Source organism: Nilaparvata lugens, chromosome 2 (genome assembly GCF_014356525.2).
Source record: "Nilaparvata lugens isolate BPH chromosome 2, ASM1435652v1, whole genome shotgun sequence".
Taxonomy (NCBI): Eukaryota; Metazoa; Arthropoda; class Insecta; order Hemiptera; family Delphacidae; genus Nilaparvata; species Nilaparvata lugens.
Window position 1 is genome coordinate 26,530,062 of NC_052505.1, and position 13,969 is coordinate 26,544,030.

The 13,969-nt window shown below is 34.3% G+C and overlaps 1 protein-coding gene across 2 annotated transcripts in view; it reads right to left on the minus strand.

Moving 5' to 3' along the window:
• The window catches only part of LOC111057132, a 143,086-nt gene that overhangs the window by 89,397 nt on the left and 39,720 nt on the right, over window positions 1-13,969 (minus strand). For both annotated transcript variants that reach the window (XM_039420917.1, XM_039420916.1), the window contains one exon: window positions 251-417. In XM_039420917.1, the coding sequence (XP_039276851.1) occupies window positions 251-417 (167 nt within the window). The remainder of the gene's footprint in view (window positions 1-250; window positions 418-13,969) is intronic.

Here is a 13,969-nt window from a genome sequence, read left to right on the forward strand (position 1 = left end):
TACATACATAATCTTTCCACTACGGTGGGACCAATGTACCCAGAATACATGTACCTGTATTCCAGGTACAATGGGTGGAACAATTAACAAAGAATCCGAATATTGAATGGTTTACATTACATAGCACATAGCACTATTGAACCATTCATGAATGGTATTATGAGTTTCCTATTATCTTCCAAATTAATTCAATTCTTCTTATTCAACAACCAATTCAACTATATATTTCTTGAATTTTGATTTGAGTTACCTGCGTATTTGTGGCAGAAGGAGCTGACTAGTATGCTTACAGGCATCGACGCAGGTTCGCCGCAGCTTTCGTATCTTTTCGCGCAGCTCGGGACAGTCCCGCGATGTGCCGATGTGGATCAGCAGGTCCCTGAACAGTGCCACCTGGCTATTTATCTCGGTTATCAGCTGCAACACAAGCCAACACAGACCGTTAAAATATTACAATCAACACTGGAAGAAATTATAAAAAATCTAAGAGCAAAAATCACAAAAACCAATGAAAATATAAATTATTCACAACAATTGTAAATAACGACAACCGAACATCAATAATATCTTAATAAAACCGTATCCTTTGGAACTTGGTAGTCATGACAACAGTTGCAATAAAATTTCATAAGAAGCTGCGCATTCATAAAAAATATTATCTACAAAACTCTTGACTAAACAATACATATCATTTATCATTTACAAGAGCATAAAGCTCCATTTTTGAAAACAATGCATGAATCATAAATCATGGTCACAGAGTACGCTCTGTGACTGAAGAATACTGCTATTTGTTAACGGTTTTTTATGGTGGGTGATAGAAGAGGTTATAATGTGAACTGTAATAGTCAACCAAATTAAATTGGAAGGATTGGAATCACTACATCCTCATCAATCGCCAATCTTATTTACAAAAGGATCGTTTATTTTGTTTGCATTGTGACTGTTCTAGTGAACTCTTCCACTAATCACTCTCTCCTGGGAGATCTCCATAGTACTAGTAGTTCTGTGAACAGTAGACCTCACGCAGTTTTCTCATCCACAAGTATCTGATGTCACCGTTTTAGTTGATTCAGTTGAATCACAATTCACAGTTAAATAATGATTTACTCTTAAAAGCTGTTATTCATTTTCTGCCAGATCAAAAACTCACTTATGTTAATAAACTCAGTTCACGTTTGAATTTGTATCCCATATGATGATTTATCCAGTTACGTGATAATCTTTCCTTCTGATAAAATTATTTCTCAACTATTCTAAAATTAAATTTTTCCAATCAAGAATATTATAATTTCTTCAGTATTAATCAGTTCATTTAATAATTTTTTATTTTATTTTCAATTACCTATTGAATTTGTTTTTCAAATGTGAGAATATTGATACTGATGGGCACGCATCATAAAAAATATTGAAACCCTACCTTATAGAAATAGACACGGCCAGACATCTGTGTAATGCATGCAATGAATAATCCACTCAGTCAGCTGATTGATTATGGATAATTCTATAGTCCGATTGATCATATCTTCAAAGTAGTTGTATATATATATATATATGTCGATGTACACACAAGGTTTTTTAAAATTTTGCATTTTAAGGATAATATGGAAAGAAAACGAATTCCTCCATACTCTGATATATATATATATATATAGCACATAACAGAAGACACTTTAAAGTTGGGGGAAATTTCCCCCATTTCTAATGTAAGTTTTTAAGTGTTTCAATCTATTTATATCGTGTCTCCTGTTTTAATCTATTTATATATATATATAACTTATAAATTTATATAACTTACATTAGAAATGGGGGAAATTTCCCCCAACTTTAAAGTGTCTTCTGTTATGTGCTATATATATTATATATAGTGATATCAGAGTATGGAGGAATTCGTTTTCTTTCCATATTATCCTTGAAATGCAAAATTTTAAAAAAACCTTGTGTGTACATCGACATCGACGCGCAGTTGAAAAAGGAATATTCCTGTCAAATCTCATAGAATTCTATCAACGCGTTTGGTCGTAATCGCGTTACATACAGACAGACAAAAGCAAATCGAGTTGAAACATAGACCTCACTACATTCGGTTAATGACAATAATAACGCAATAAATAGAACTAGCCTGACTTCTACATATGTTTCACAATATTGTAGCTGCAATAGAATTCTGATAACACTTTCATTTTTATCATGTTCTCCAATGTTTTATTGTTTGTACTTTCTTTTAATAATTTTTTATTGCAACTTTTATTTTTGTTCATCATATCATCATAGTACTTCCACTCACTATCTTATATACTACTCATTTGCTTTTTATATTCATATGAACTATTCGTTGATTTATGATTATGAAGTAGAGAAATTGATGGTGAGAGAAATTATAAATCCTTTAAATTCTCTCAATACTCAAGTTTCCAATTGGAAGGGAAGAATTGATGAGGGGGGAATATTTTATCTGCTTGATCATAGTTACATGATATTCTTGTATAATGCTCTGAATGTCCTACCAATAACATTACTAACTTATTCGCATTCTGAACGAGATTTTTGCAATACGCCACCAGGTTAAATTTAGAGAGAGTATTAAGAAGTACAATAGACTTATAAACTCTTCATTTGTCTTTATCACGCTTGGAGGCATGTCTGGAATAATAATGGGCTTTGAGCTTAATCTGTTTTGGGAGCCCTTCTTGAGAAGAGTAGGATTGAAATTTGAAATGAGCTTTTCTACAACCAGCCAGCCAGCCAGCCTTATTCGTTCTTGATTAAAAAAAGTGAGCGCTGCTGAGAAAGGTAGCCTGCCTAGCAGATGACGGATAACATTTTCGCCAGACATTATTGCTGAAACAGCAAGATTCCGGGATTTTTAAGTGGTTCCGGCGCCGAATTCAAATCTGTTTCCGGCGCTAAATTCAAATTTGCCGCTCAGCGGGTTGTTCCACTTCCGTTCAAGGTGGATTTCAATAAGAGCTGCTATGGAAATTCGCAACGAATGACTCTTGAGGGTGAAGAAAATTGGAAAAATAATTACGTATTTTACAGTTGAACCCCTGATACAGAGGGGCACTTATTTCTATGAAATGTGTAGAAACGCTTCGTTACTGTAGAGAGCCCGGTATACGGAGACGCCTTTGTTCTCTAAAATGGGAGAGAAAATCCTTCGAAATATTTTTATCGCCATATTATAGAGTTCAATGGTTTCTCTGGGAATGATTTCAGCTACAATGTGTCCCATGCAAGGAAGATGATGCATTACTCTGTGCGTGATATTTTGCTAGTCTTCAACAATAACACTGTTTCCTATTCAATAAAAGGATCATGGTATTTAAAGATTGAGGTGGAATGTTTTATTCTACAACTAACTCATACGTAATAATCGGTGCAATAAGAAACAGTCAATACAATGCCAAATGATAGCTTACTCAGAATTATTACTCATTGTTCTTGGATTCTGGAAACATAACTTTCCATGAACTTTTCGAACACAAGCTATCCTAAAATTTCCATTAATCATCTAGCAGATCTCATCATCACATTGTAGCCGAAATATTCATTTCCCGTGGTCCCGGACATTATTCCCAAATCTCATTCATAGCTCGTGAAAGTTGCGTCAAAGTTTTGGAGACAACTTTTTTCGTGATGCAAAAGTTTCACTATGCATCTGAATTGAGTCGATGTAGTGATCATCAATCTTTATGGACCGCTAATGACCCAGGATTGAATTATCAAAGTTTTCGTGGAGGATCACAACTTTTTACTATTCAAAGGCGGAGTTAAAAGTTGGAGAGCTTTTCAATTCCCTTATTGTCTTTTTTGACGATTGGCTTTTGTATTTTACATGAAAAGGGTTTCCTGATGACAGATATTAAAATAACTCGGCTTTATATGTTGTTCCAATAATATTATACACTTCTGATGATGTCGTCGCCTGATTTATGGGAAGCTTCATTTTGAAACAAGATTGGTGCAAAGAGATCTCCCAAGAGAGAGAAAAAAATACCGCAATGAGAAATAAGCTGTATTGAATTGGCCGATGTAGAATCTTTTAGCATTGAGATCCTGAGTCACAATAATTTCGTGTGTTGCAACCAAGCACAAGTACATCAACCGGCTAACAATCACTAGCGAGTAAAAAATCCAATCTAAGACTTCACATCATAAGTAGAAGAAGGAGAAATTCACACATGAGAACTAAACTGAGTAATATCTCAATGTAATTTGGTAAAAATTCAGCAGCTTTGTAGACTATAAATTGCATGCCTCATTGAATGCAATTTTATGCACTATTAAATAGGATGCAAAGAACTTATACCAGCTTGTCTGGGCGCCTAGATGTCTTCTGGTTTCCTTGCGCTGAATTCCGGAAAGCATTACATGATAATTAAATCTTGTGTAAGCATGATCTGATCAAATAAATAGTTAGTGTATCAGTGTGGATTATGCATATGGCATGGAATGTCGTTCAGTAAAAATGTTATTTATTCTATTGATAACATTTTTGTCCATTATTTGTTATTATATTCTTTAATTTCTTTATGTTTTTGAATTTTGGATTCTCAATTTGTTTTATTTCCACTTTTTCCATAAGTATTTGAAATCTTTGTATTTTCATTTATGAATTAGGTGGTATTTTTGTTGTTTGTATTATTTATTATTGCATAAGTTCATATTATTTTTATCATTATTTTTCTTTTTCAATTTGTATCTGTACAATTTTTATTGTTAAGGAGACATATTTGGGGAAACACGTTGTCTCCATTGTGAATAATGTGGAGAGACAGTTCAGAAAAGGACGTCTCATTAAGCTAATAAATAATAGTTTGAATAGGCCGCCAGAAGCTATATGTTCAGTCAACTTGATGATGTCACGAATCGACTTAAAGTGATCAATTGGAAAATAATAATAATGGTATTGGTTAATTAAAAGGCAATTTGTGGATTCAATAGGCTAGCAAAATAGTTAATATTATAATCGTCACAACTAGAATGATAAATTCATAAAATAGTTATATTTTTCCCATTGGGTTGGTAATTAAAAAGTCAGCTTACTCTTGAGGAGAAACGAGAAAAATTTTGTGACGGTCTGTCTTGTTCTTGTTCCGATTTGTTCCTGACTGGCTGTGATATGTGAATTGATCTCAACTATTTTCAAATGTTTCATTTGTTTTCTCAATCTAAATTATAGTTGGAGCTGAAAAATTAGAAACTCAAATGATATAAAAAAGTAAAGGCTAAAGTGCACGTCCAGTGCCAACATACCTGTCATCAAATTTTTGGTTGGGATCGATTTAGTATGTTATTTTGAGCACAAAATCACAAAAATTAAATGGAGGTCACTATTGTTTTTTAAATAAACTAAGTTCAAAGTAGCACAACTTTACATGCATTTAACCTATAAGTAGCTAAGGTTACGAAAAGCTTTAGGTTAGGAAAGCTTAGGTTAGGAAAAGCATTGTGTTAGGAAAACTCAGATTAGGAATATCATAATTTGATGATTTCAATAATCAAAATGGCTGCTACTCAAAGGTTAGGCATGTAAAATTGTGCCACTTTGAACTTAGTTTATTTTAAAAACAGTAGTGACCGCCGTTTAATTTTTGTGATTTTGTGCTCAAAATAACATACTAAATCGATCCCAACCAAAAATTTAATTTCACTCTCAAACAAAAATTAGACGAAGGGCACGTAAGTAATAGATTTAGTGGCCACTAGTTTTAAAGTCAGGCAGTTAAATTTATCTAAAAAAAGGAGTCGTTACATGAGACTTAATAATACAAATTTTCTTGTGCCAACTTGTTTGTTGAGACAAATATTTCTATTGAATATTGTCCCAATCGTTTTGAGCATTATATATCATATTGTAAGGTTGAGTTCTGGCTCACCTACGATAGCTTATAGTATCTACCACACAACTGGCTATTCGAGCAAATAAACGTCAAGGAGGCCTAATAAATAAATAAATAATGAACTATTGATTGCGTGCAATAACGCATGCCGTTAATAACTAAAATAACATAGTATTGTCTCTCGAACTTTCTCTGCTTTGAACTTGGGCTGTCCTGTTGCCAGTATGACTTGAAGGAGATTAGCTTTTGATGTTAGCATTTTTGATACACCAACCCCAACAGCCATTAGCCGTTTTCACACCGATATCTCACCGACATGACATACAGACAGGCTTTACTTCAATGGACAGTATAAGAGGAGGCTGCGGTTTATAACTGCGCGAGGGCTACTGTTCACAGAACTACTAGTATGTTCAGATGTTTGGATGTTTAGATGTTTAGATGTTTATATGTTTGATATCGGGGCACCGAGCTTCGCTCGTTATTTTTGCTTTCCTTGCCCTATTACCTTTACCTTTACCTTACCTATTACCTTTCTTAGTAAGGAAAGTATTGCTTTCCAAAAAAATCTGGTGTGGTGCACTTACACAACTTTCCTTGCCGTTATGAAAATTTATCAACTGACGCTAGTGTTCCCGCGTATCTCAAGTCTACTTTTCTAAGATCTGAGCCAGCTGGTGACAGGACAATAACGCTAGATATACACGAGATCTGCTATCTCTTGTGAAGTTGTGAATTGTAAATCCTTCACAGATAATACGATGTTTCTGATATTTATAAGAGCAGTCTCTAAATTTTCTCTTTTGCGAATAAATTCACAAAAAATTAAGGCCTTCCGGCTCGCAAAATTACTGGGTTCAAACCTCAGCTCTAGCTCAGTGATAGAGACATGAATTTTATAAATACAAATAATCACCATAAGGTTCAAGGACCAGTGATTGATAATTCTTACCGCTGCTTCTATGAAATTCTTGAAGAATACCAATAAGGAAAGTAAAAGGATATTTGATGACTGATTATCAGTAACCATATACCACTAGAGAATAATAAGGACCAACTATAGTTGTTTCTAGTTGATTCTTAAAACGCTCGTCGTGAATACAAGTATTCACCAATATACCCTTCCAAAATTCCTTAGAACTTACAACGCCAGTTCTTGAAGTTCTCTGGATCCTTATATGATATAACTGGAACCTTATTAATATAATTTCTTAATATACTTGTTCTGGTAGATGAGATGAATATCATCAAAGGATGATAAATATTGAGTGCTCTGAATAAGATTAATATTACTTGATTCAATAATTTTAAGTGCTGCCAAATATTTGTTGGTACCAAAACAGCTCAAACTATATAACACGAGATGAGTTAGGATATAATAAAAAATTCTATAAGTTTGTATGATATACTTTGTTCAATTAACAAAATTATAATTGATAAATTAATATTCAAACATGAGATCTCAGGGATTTAATGAATTCGGGCTGTGCATGGAAGTAAGCTTCCTACATATATTAAATAAATTTATAAAATGTTCTTATGAACTATGTGATATTATTCAACACGTGGTGACTTTTTATTTAATTCAAGTTAATTTGAATAGCGCTTTTTTATTAATTACCCCACTGAACGTAAAAAAAACGAGCTCGTTTGACTTATCACTCACTGAACTGAAGTTCTAGATGGTCTCGTGGATTGAATTAATTATTTCCAATAATTAATTAGGTAGGCTCCTTTTCGTCACTGCTGGGCTAACGCGTGATCCAGATTTTTTATAAGTTTCTTTCGAATTAAAGATATTTTTATGGGAATCTTTACAAATTACGAACTCTTTGACAGCACTGAGTTCACAGATAATTGACATTTAATACAAATAATTTACATTAAAAAAGGGTTTGGCTTAATAGTTTTAAAATTTTAAAAAGAGGAAGAAAGAACCCTAAACTTCATGTGCATCCTCTCGGGTCGAGATCTTAAGCCAGAAGAAGGAGGTTTTTAGAAAAATTTGTCTCTTCCACGAATAATTCTGTAAGCTACTCTCTGATTGGCCTTCAATTTAATAAACTCAATGCAATTGGTTGCCTTGGGAATCAGGGCTTCCTCGACTTTATAATAGAAAAAAATTAAATAAAAAAGAGTTTTTTATACAAATATATGGAGTGTCTATCTTAAATTGATTTCATAAATAAACCATAACATGCGGTTTTAGTACATTTAGTTTTTTTTTATATGAGCTTTGTATACTCCTGATTTATCATGCTTTTTTAGATTATAATAAATATTTATACAGAAATAATGGGTGTTCGTATTTCTACACATCGACTTCCTTTAGTATACATAATATATCCTTTATGAGTAAATTTTATATAATTCAACCTGTTATATGGGTTGATCGAATAATCAGCTGATTCGCTCAGTATTGATTCTAATAATTATCGATTTATCCAAGATCGACTAATTCTTTTCAAAATGTAAACAAATAACTCTAACCTCAATGTTCATGCATTTTATTTTTTTATAATCCGCCAATAATAAGTAAGCCGCTTTATAATTTTTTGATCTTACCAATGGGTTCTCATAATTATTAAATCACAATTATACATGTTTTCTTATCATTGTTGATAATGCTATTACTCCTAATCGCTAATAATACTTGATTTGAGTTGATTTATCCTTTGACTAGGTCTAATCTTCTTTCCAATTTTATAGTTCTATTACATTTCATTGGTTCATTTTAAAATATTTGGTGGTATTAATTTACCACGTGACACTCTTCATAATGAATGATTTAATAGAATCAACAATTGCCAACAGTTTGCAATTGACTAATCTTATTTTCTCGAATTTCGAGCTTATATTCAATTTTCGGTGTAAATGTTACTGAACATTAATTGTAGAGATTTTTATGCTCAATCTTTTCCACTCGATTTTTTTTTGTTTAAATTGTATCTGAAGCCTGATAATTGGGAATCTAAAACCAAACTTTGCATAGGTGGTGTAGTGCTCCTGAAATTTTTACAGATATGAGACTTGTGGCAGTTGATATAGCTTATCAATGACTTTTCTAGGTATCAATAAAAATTCGATTGTACTAGGTCTCAACCCTGGGATAACTCGCTAAAGGACATTGGAAGGATAAACCCTTGGAAAAACAGCTGGAAATTTTGTCGTCTGTCGATACCGTAATGGAAGAGAGTGAACGAGTGCATGTGTGGGATCATTCAGCTGATCTCACGAGAAGAAAAATTCAGCAAGAGAAACTCATTTTCGTCCATTTCTCTTTTTTTTAGAAAACATGTTTACTTCAGAAAGTCCAAATTGTAACTAGATGCTGTTAGTGTAGAATAGTACATAGTATATTAACAAATATTGTAACAAACATAGTATATCATTCTAAATCAAATTCATAGTATATCCATTTATAATAATTGATGATGTGCTTGTTTTTTGAAGTGTGAATAAATAGTTTTTTTTTTTTTTGATGAGTGATAGTAGCTTAACCTAGATTTTGATTTTGACTGTAGTATAAATTTGAAAAGGGACAGTTCTGGGCATAAGTCTGTTGTGCCTCCTCATATAACTGTGAAAATAATTGTACGTCTGAAAAAATTAATAAATAAATATATAAACTATAAATTCAATCTTTCCTTACAAATTTTCTATGCTTTTACACTCTAGACTCGGTCCCCCGATATTACATTAGAATCGAGAGCATCAAATTTTGACATTCAATAACTTTTTTATGTGTGCACCGAATTTGATGATTTTTTTAGTTGTGACCCGATCAAAAACAAAAGAACTATTCTGTGGGTATATAATTATAGTTATAGTTATATAATTATCCAGTAGTGCGGCCTCAGGTTAGAGACTTACATGCGCTAAAGACATTGATTTATTTCGAATAGTTGTGATGTCTTCGGTGTTTGGAATTAATTGATTTTTAGTAAATTATTTTTTTTGTAGTTTGAAAATTATCTATATAAATGAGATAAATTGAAATTAATAAATGAAATAATATGAATAATACCATCTGCTATTCAAAACCAATAAGCAAGAATCACCTGGATGCAAAATTCCGCATCGCGCCTTCTCAAGTGTGCATCCAGCTAAAGTTTGACATGAGGTGAATTAACTATTTGGCGGTACGAAGTTCGCCAGGCCAGCTAGTTTTGAAAATAATGATTGACAAGCTGCAATCGATCACAATAAAATTCTACCATCTAGTCTTCCACCAATCAGCTAACAAATACATTGGAAACGCATATCAATATGCACCAGCTGATTGGATCATCAGGGCAGGCGACCCGACTAACACAATAATCAGGATAAGGTGTGATTGTTCTCCGGGTTCAATCCGTGACTCAATTTATGCCAGTCGCAGATAGACTCACTCCTCTTCTGTCTGCCATATTATAGGCGCGTGTTTCAGTGTTCCACTCTGAGCAGAATCCGGCAACGGTAACAATTGATTTTGAGCTTATCGTATTGCCAGCCGTTGCAATATTATCGTAAACAGTAGTGAAGCCGGCAAAGCTGATTTGTGTAGTTGGTACACCAAGATCGGCCGTAAATTGCTACAGCAAATGCTCATACGCTCTCGCTCTCTCATTGTTGTTGCTGCTGTTGTCGCTGTTGTTGTTGTTATTGTCTTGCAGTTTATTGATGCGGCAGCGGCAGAGCTGATGAAGAGCAGACCCTTTTGTTCCTTCGTCAATAAGTGGCTTGCAGTAACTACTTATGATACACATGGTAGCAGATGGGGGCGCACACATCAAAGCTTGTATGCATGTCGCATTAATTAGGGTGGGGCATGATGAGATTGTCAGGAGTCAATGATCGATCGGAGGTGGGAGACGTTACAACCGGAAAAAAAGGGCTCCTCCTGAGGCACAGGCAGAGGAGGCGATGTCAACATACACAGAAAAACTTACTATTTTCACTAGAAATTCTGGAAAAACTGAACACGAGATAGTCTGCATGCGCGATATCTGTTAGGAAAAGTATTAAATAAATAAATAAAACCTCTTTTTTTGCACAAATTTACAAAAATATTAAATTTTGCATACATATTTTATTGTTCTCATTCTTGGTAATTCAGCAGCTGCTGGGGTATCCTTTTTTAGGATTAATTGAGTATCCTTCGTTCATTCCCTGTAGAGCCAGACCTCCTTAAAGACGTTTTCCATCTTTTTCCATTCCTGTCTTTCTTTAGCGACTCTCTTCCAGGTCGCTCCGCTGCATACTCTTCGGAACTCCTCATCACATGGGTATTTTGGTCCTCCTCTGCTCCTTTTCCTTGTGCGCGGGTACCAGTTCAATATTCCTCTTGTCCATCTTTCGACTCTTGTTCGAACTATATGGCCAGCCCAATTTCATGTTCTTACAATATTGTTCTTCCAATGACGTCAATTTTCGTCTCATTCCTGACCCATGTATTTCTTTTCCTGCCCTTCCTTGTCACTCCAATCATTATCCTTTCCATCAATCTCACAGTAGTTCTAAGCTTATTAATCAATTCCTCATTCAGTGTCCAAGTTTCACAGCAGTACAATGTTACCGGTATGACACACATTTTAATAATTTTCTTTTCCTACTCATGTCGATTCTTGATCGAAACAGGTACTTCAGTCGATTAAACATCGACCAGTCCAACGCAACTCTCCGGGTGATCTCTCCCCATTGGCTGTCCTTTCCATTCTTCTTCCCCAAGTGGGAAAATGTTCAACATTTTCTATTGTCTCTTTCTTCAGTGCTATTTCCTCTTTTTCGCAGTTGAATTTCATGACTTTCAACTTGTTAAAATAATTCACCTGCAGTCCAATTTTCTTTGTCTCTCCGATTAGGTCCATTAGCATGTAGCGAACTTCTTCTGTCCTACTTCCTATTCCATTTCCAAATTTCAAGGAGTTCAATTCTCTACCATTGATATTTATTACATTCTCATTCCAATTCAGATTCCTGAAGCATGCTTCAAGGATTGCGATGCATATTTTGGCTGATAAAATGTCGCCTTGCTCTTCTCACTTCCACGACTTTTCCTTTTCTTCTATATTTGAACACGATTTTCATTCTTTCATAGACGAACTTGAATATATCTAGATATTTCTCACTTATACCAAGTCCAGAGAGTATTTCTAATACGGATTTTGTTGTGACACTGTCGAACGCTTTCTCAAAATCTATAAATAGCAGAACCAGTGGGAATTTATAGTTCTTCGAGTTTTCTTATCAGTTCCAGTAATTCATGTATGTTGTCCAGGGTTGGAAAGTTCTTCTTGGAACGAGTTTGATCGATAGAAGTTGATTCATTCAGGTAATTATTGTCTATCCGATGCGTTATAACCGATATAAATATTTTGGATAGAAAACTTATTGACCGAAAGTTCATATTTCCTTTCTATCACCTTTATTGAGAAGCAGTATCAGGCTGGCTTCTAACCATATTTCTGGAATTCTGTCGCACCTGAGACATGTATTCAATGGCTTTATCAATTCAGTTGCTCGTTGGTGATTCCATCCGGACCGCCTGCTTCCCCTTCCTAGGAGAGATCAACTGCTAGCATTACCTCGATTTTCATAATAGGTGGGTATTCTTCATATTCATTTGTTCCTCTGCTGTTCTTCACTTCCTGAACCATAAATAATGTCCTCTTCACATTCATCGGCATGGCAGAGCTACTGATAAAAATCACAGATGATTCCTAATATTCATTATATTTCTCTCACTTCGATTTCACCTTCATTCTTCATAGCAATCATCGTGTTTCTACCAAGTTGCTGTAGCCTATTGAATTGCTTGATGCTATTGTCGAGTTTGATAGTCTCTTCCGAATCAGATATTCTCCTCATGTTTGTCCATTCGTTACATTTTCTCCTTATAAGCTTTGATATTTCGCTGAATTTAATCTTTTCTCTTCCAAATCATTCCAGTTTCCTTCTTTTCTCCAGTAATTTACTTATTTGTCTTGGTAATTTCCTTTTCTTGTTTTCTTGTCCATTGCCTAGCATTTGTCTTGTTCTAATAGCGTTTGTCAATTTGTTTGTTAGCATCTCTAAATCATCACATTCATCAATCGCTTCTTCAATCAAGTTCATTCTTAGTTCCTCCTCAAACGCTAAACCTTTCAAAACGTCTGTACTTAGTCTTGTTAACCTTTTTTCTGATATCTTCTTCGGTTTTCTTTTACTTTTAGCTCAATTCTCACAGGTCGATGATCACTTCTGGTATCTATTTTGTCTTATGTATCCACATCCTGAACCATACACTTCTACTTCTTATCCACGACGAAATATTATCTCAAGTTACAAGAACGGGAAGGTGCAAATGTCTTTTGCAGGCGAGAATAATGATTCTAGTCGAGGCGTTAGCCGAGACTAGAATTTCATTTGAGCACTGCAAAAGACATTCACGTCCAAGTAACTTACACTATTTTTTGTCATTATAATCTATAAAAGAATAGTTGAGAAACAGAAAACATTACCTGTTTGTGCTGACATTACTACATGCTATCTATAAACATAAACTAGTTTACAAGTTTCGAATCAGGAATTTCTTGATTGTAGCTGACAAAACTTCCACCTGGAGCGCTAAACGGCGGTTTTTGTACCAGTTTTGCTGTTCCTAGTTCGGAACTAGGAAACATACTCGACTGAGAAGGAAACATATATGATTCTATTACAGTATAGTATACTGTAATGGGAATCATATGTTTATTTGTTCTACAATCAGCTGTTTACCGGCTTGATTTCATGGATGTAAAACAGCTGAAATTGAATGACTATGACAAAAAATCTATTTCATTCCTTGTTGCATCATCTTTGTGACACACATACACAAAGTATGGGAAATGAGATAAAAATATTCTAAAAATATAGAGAATAAGGAAGAATACGAGAGAGCCTCAGTTTCTCAGAGTACTTGGATCACATCGCATTAATTTATAGCCATGGAAACATCATATTGTGGACTCAAGCACGGAAAACACTGTGTTCTTTCAAAGATTGAGAATTTATTGTTGTAGAATATGGGAGTTAGAAATTCCAGTTCGGACACCACTATACTTTTTCGAAGCGGGCCAATTATAATAGGATGCGGGGATTTGTAATTTTGGGGCGAAAGTTAA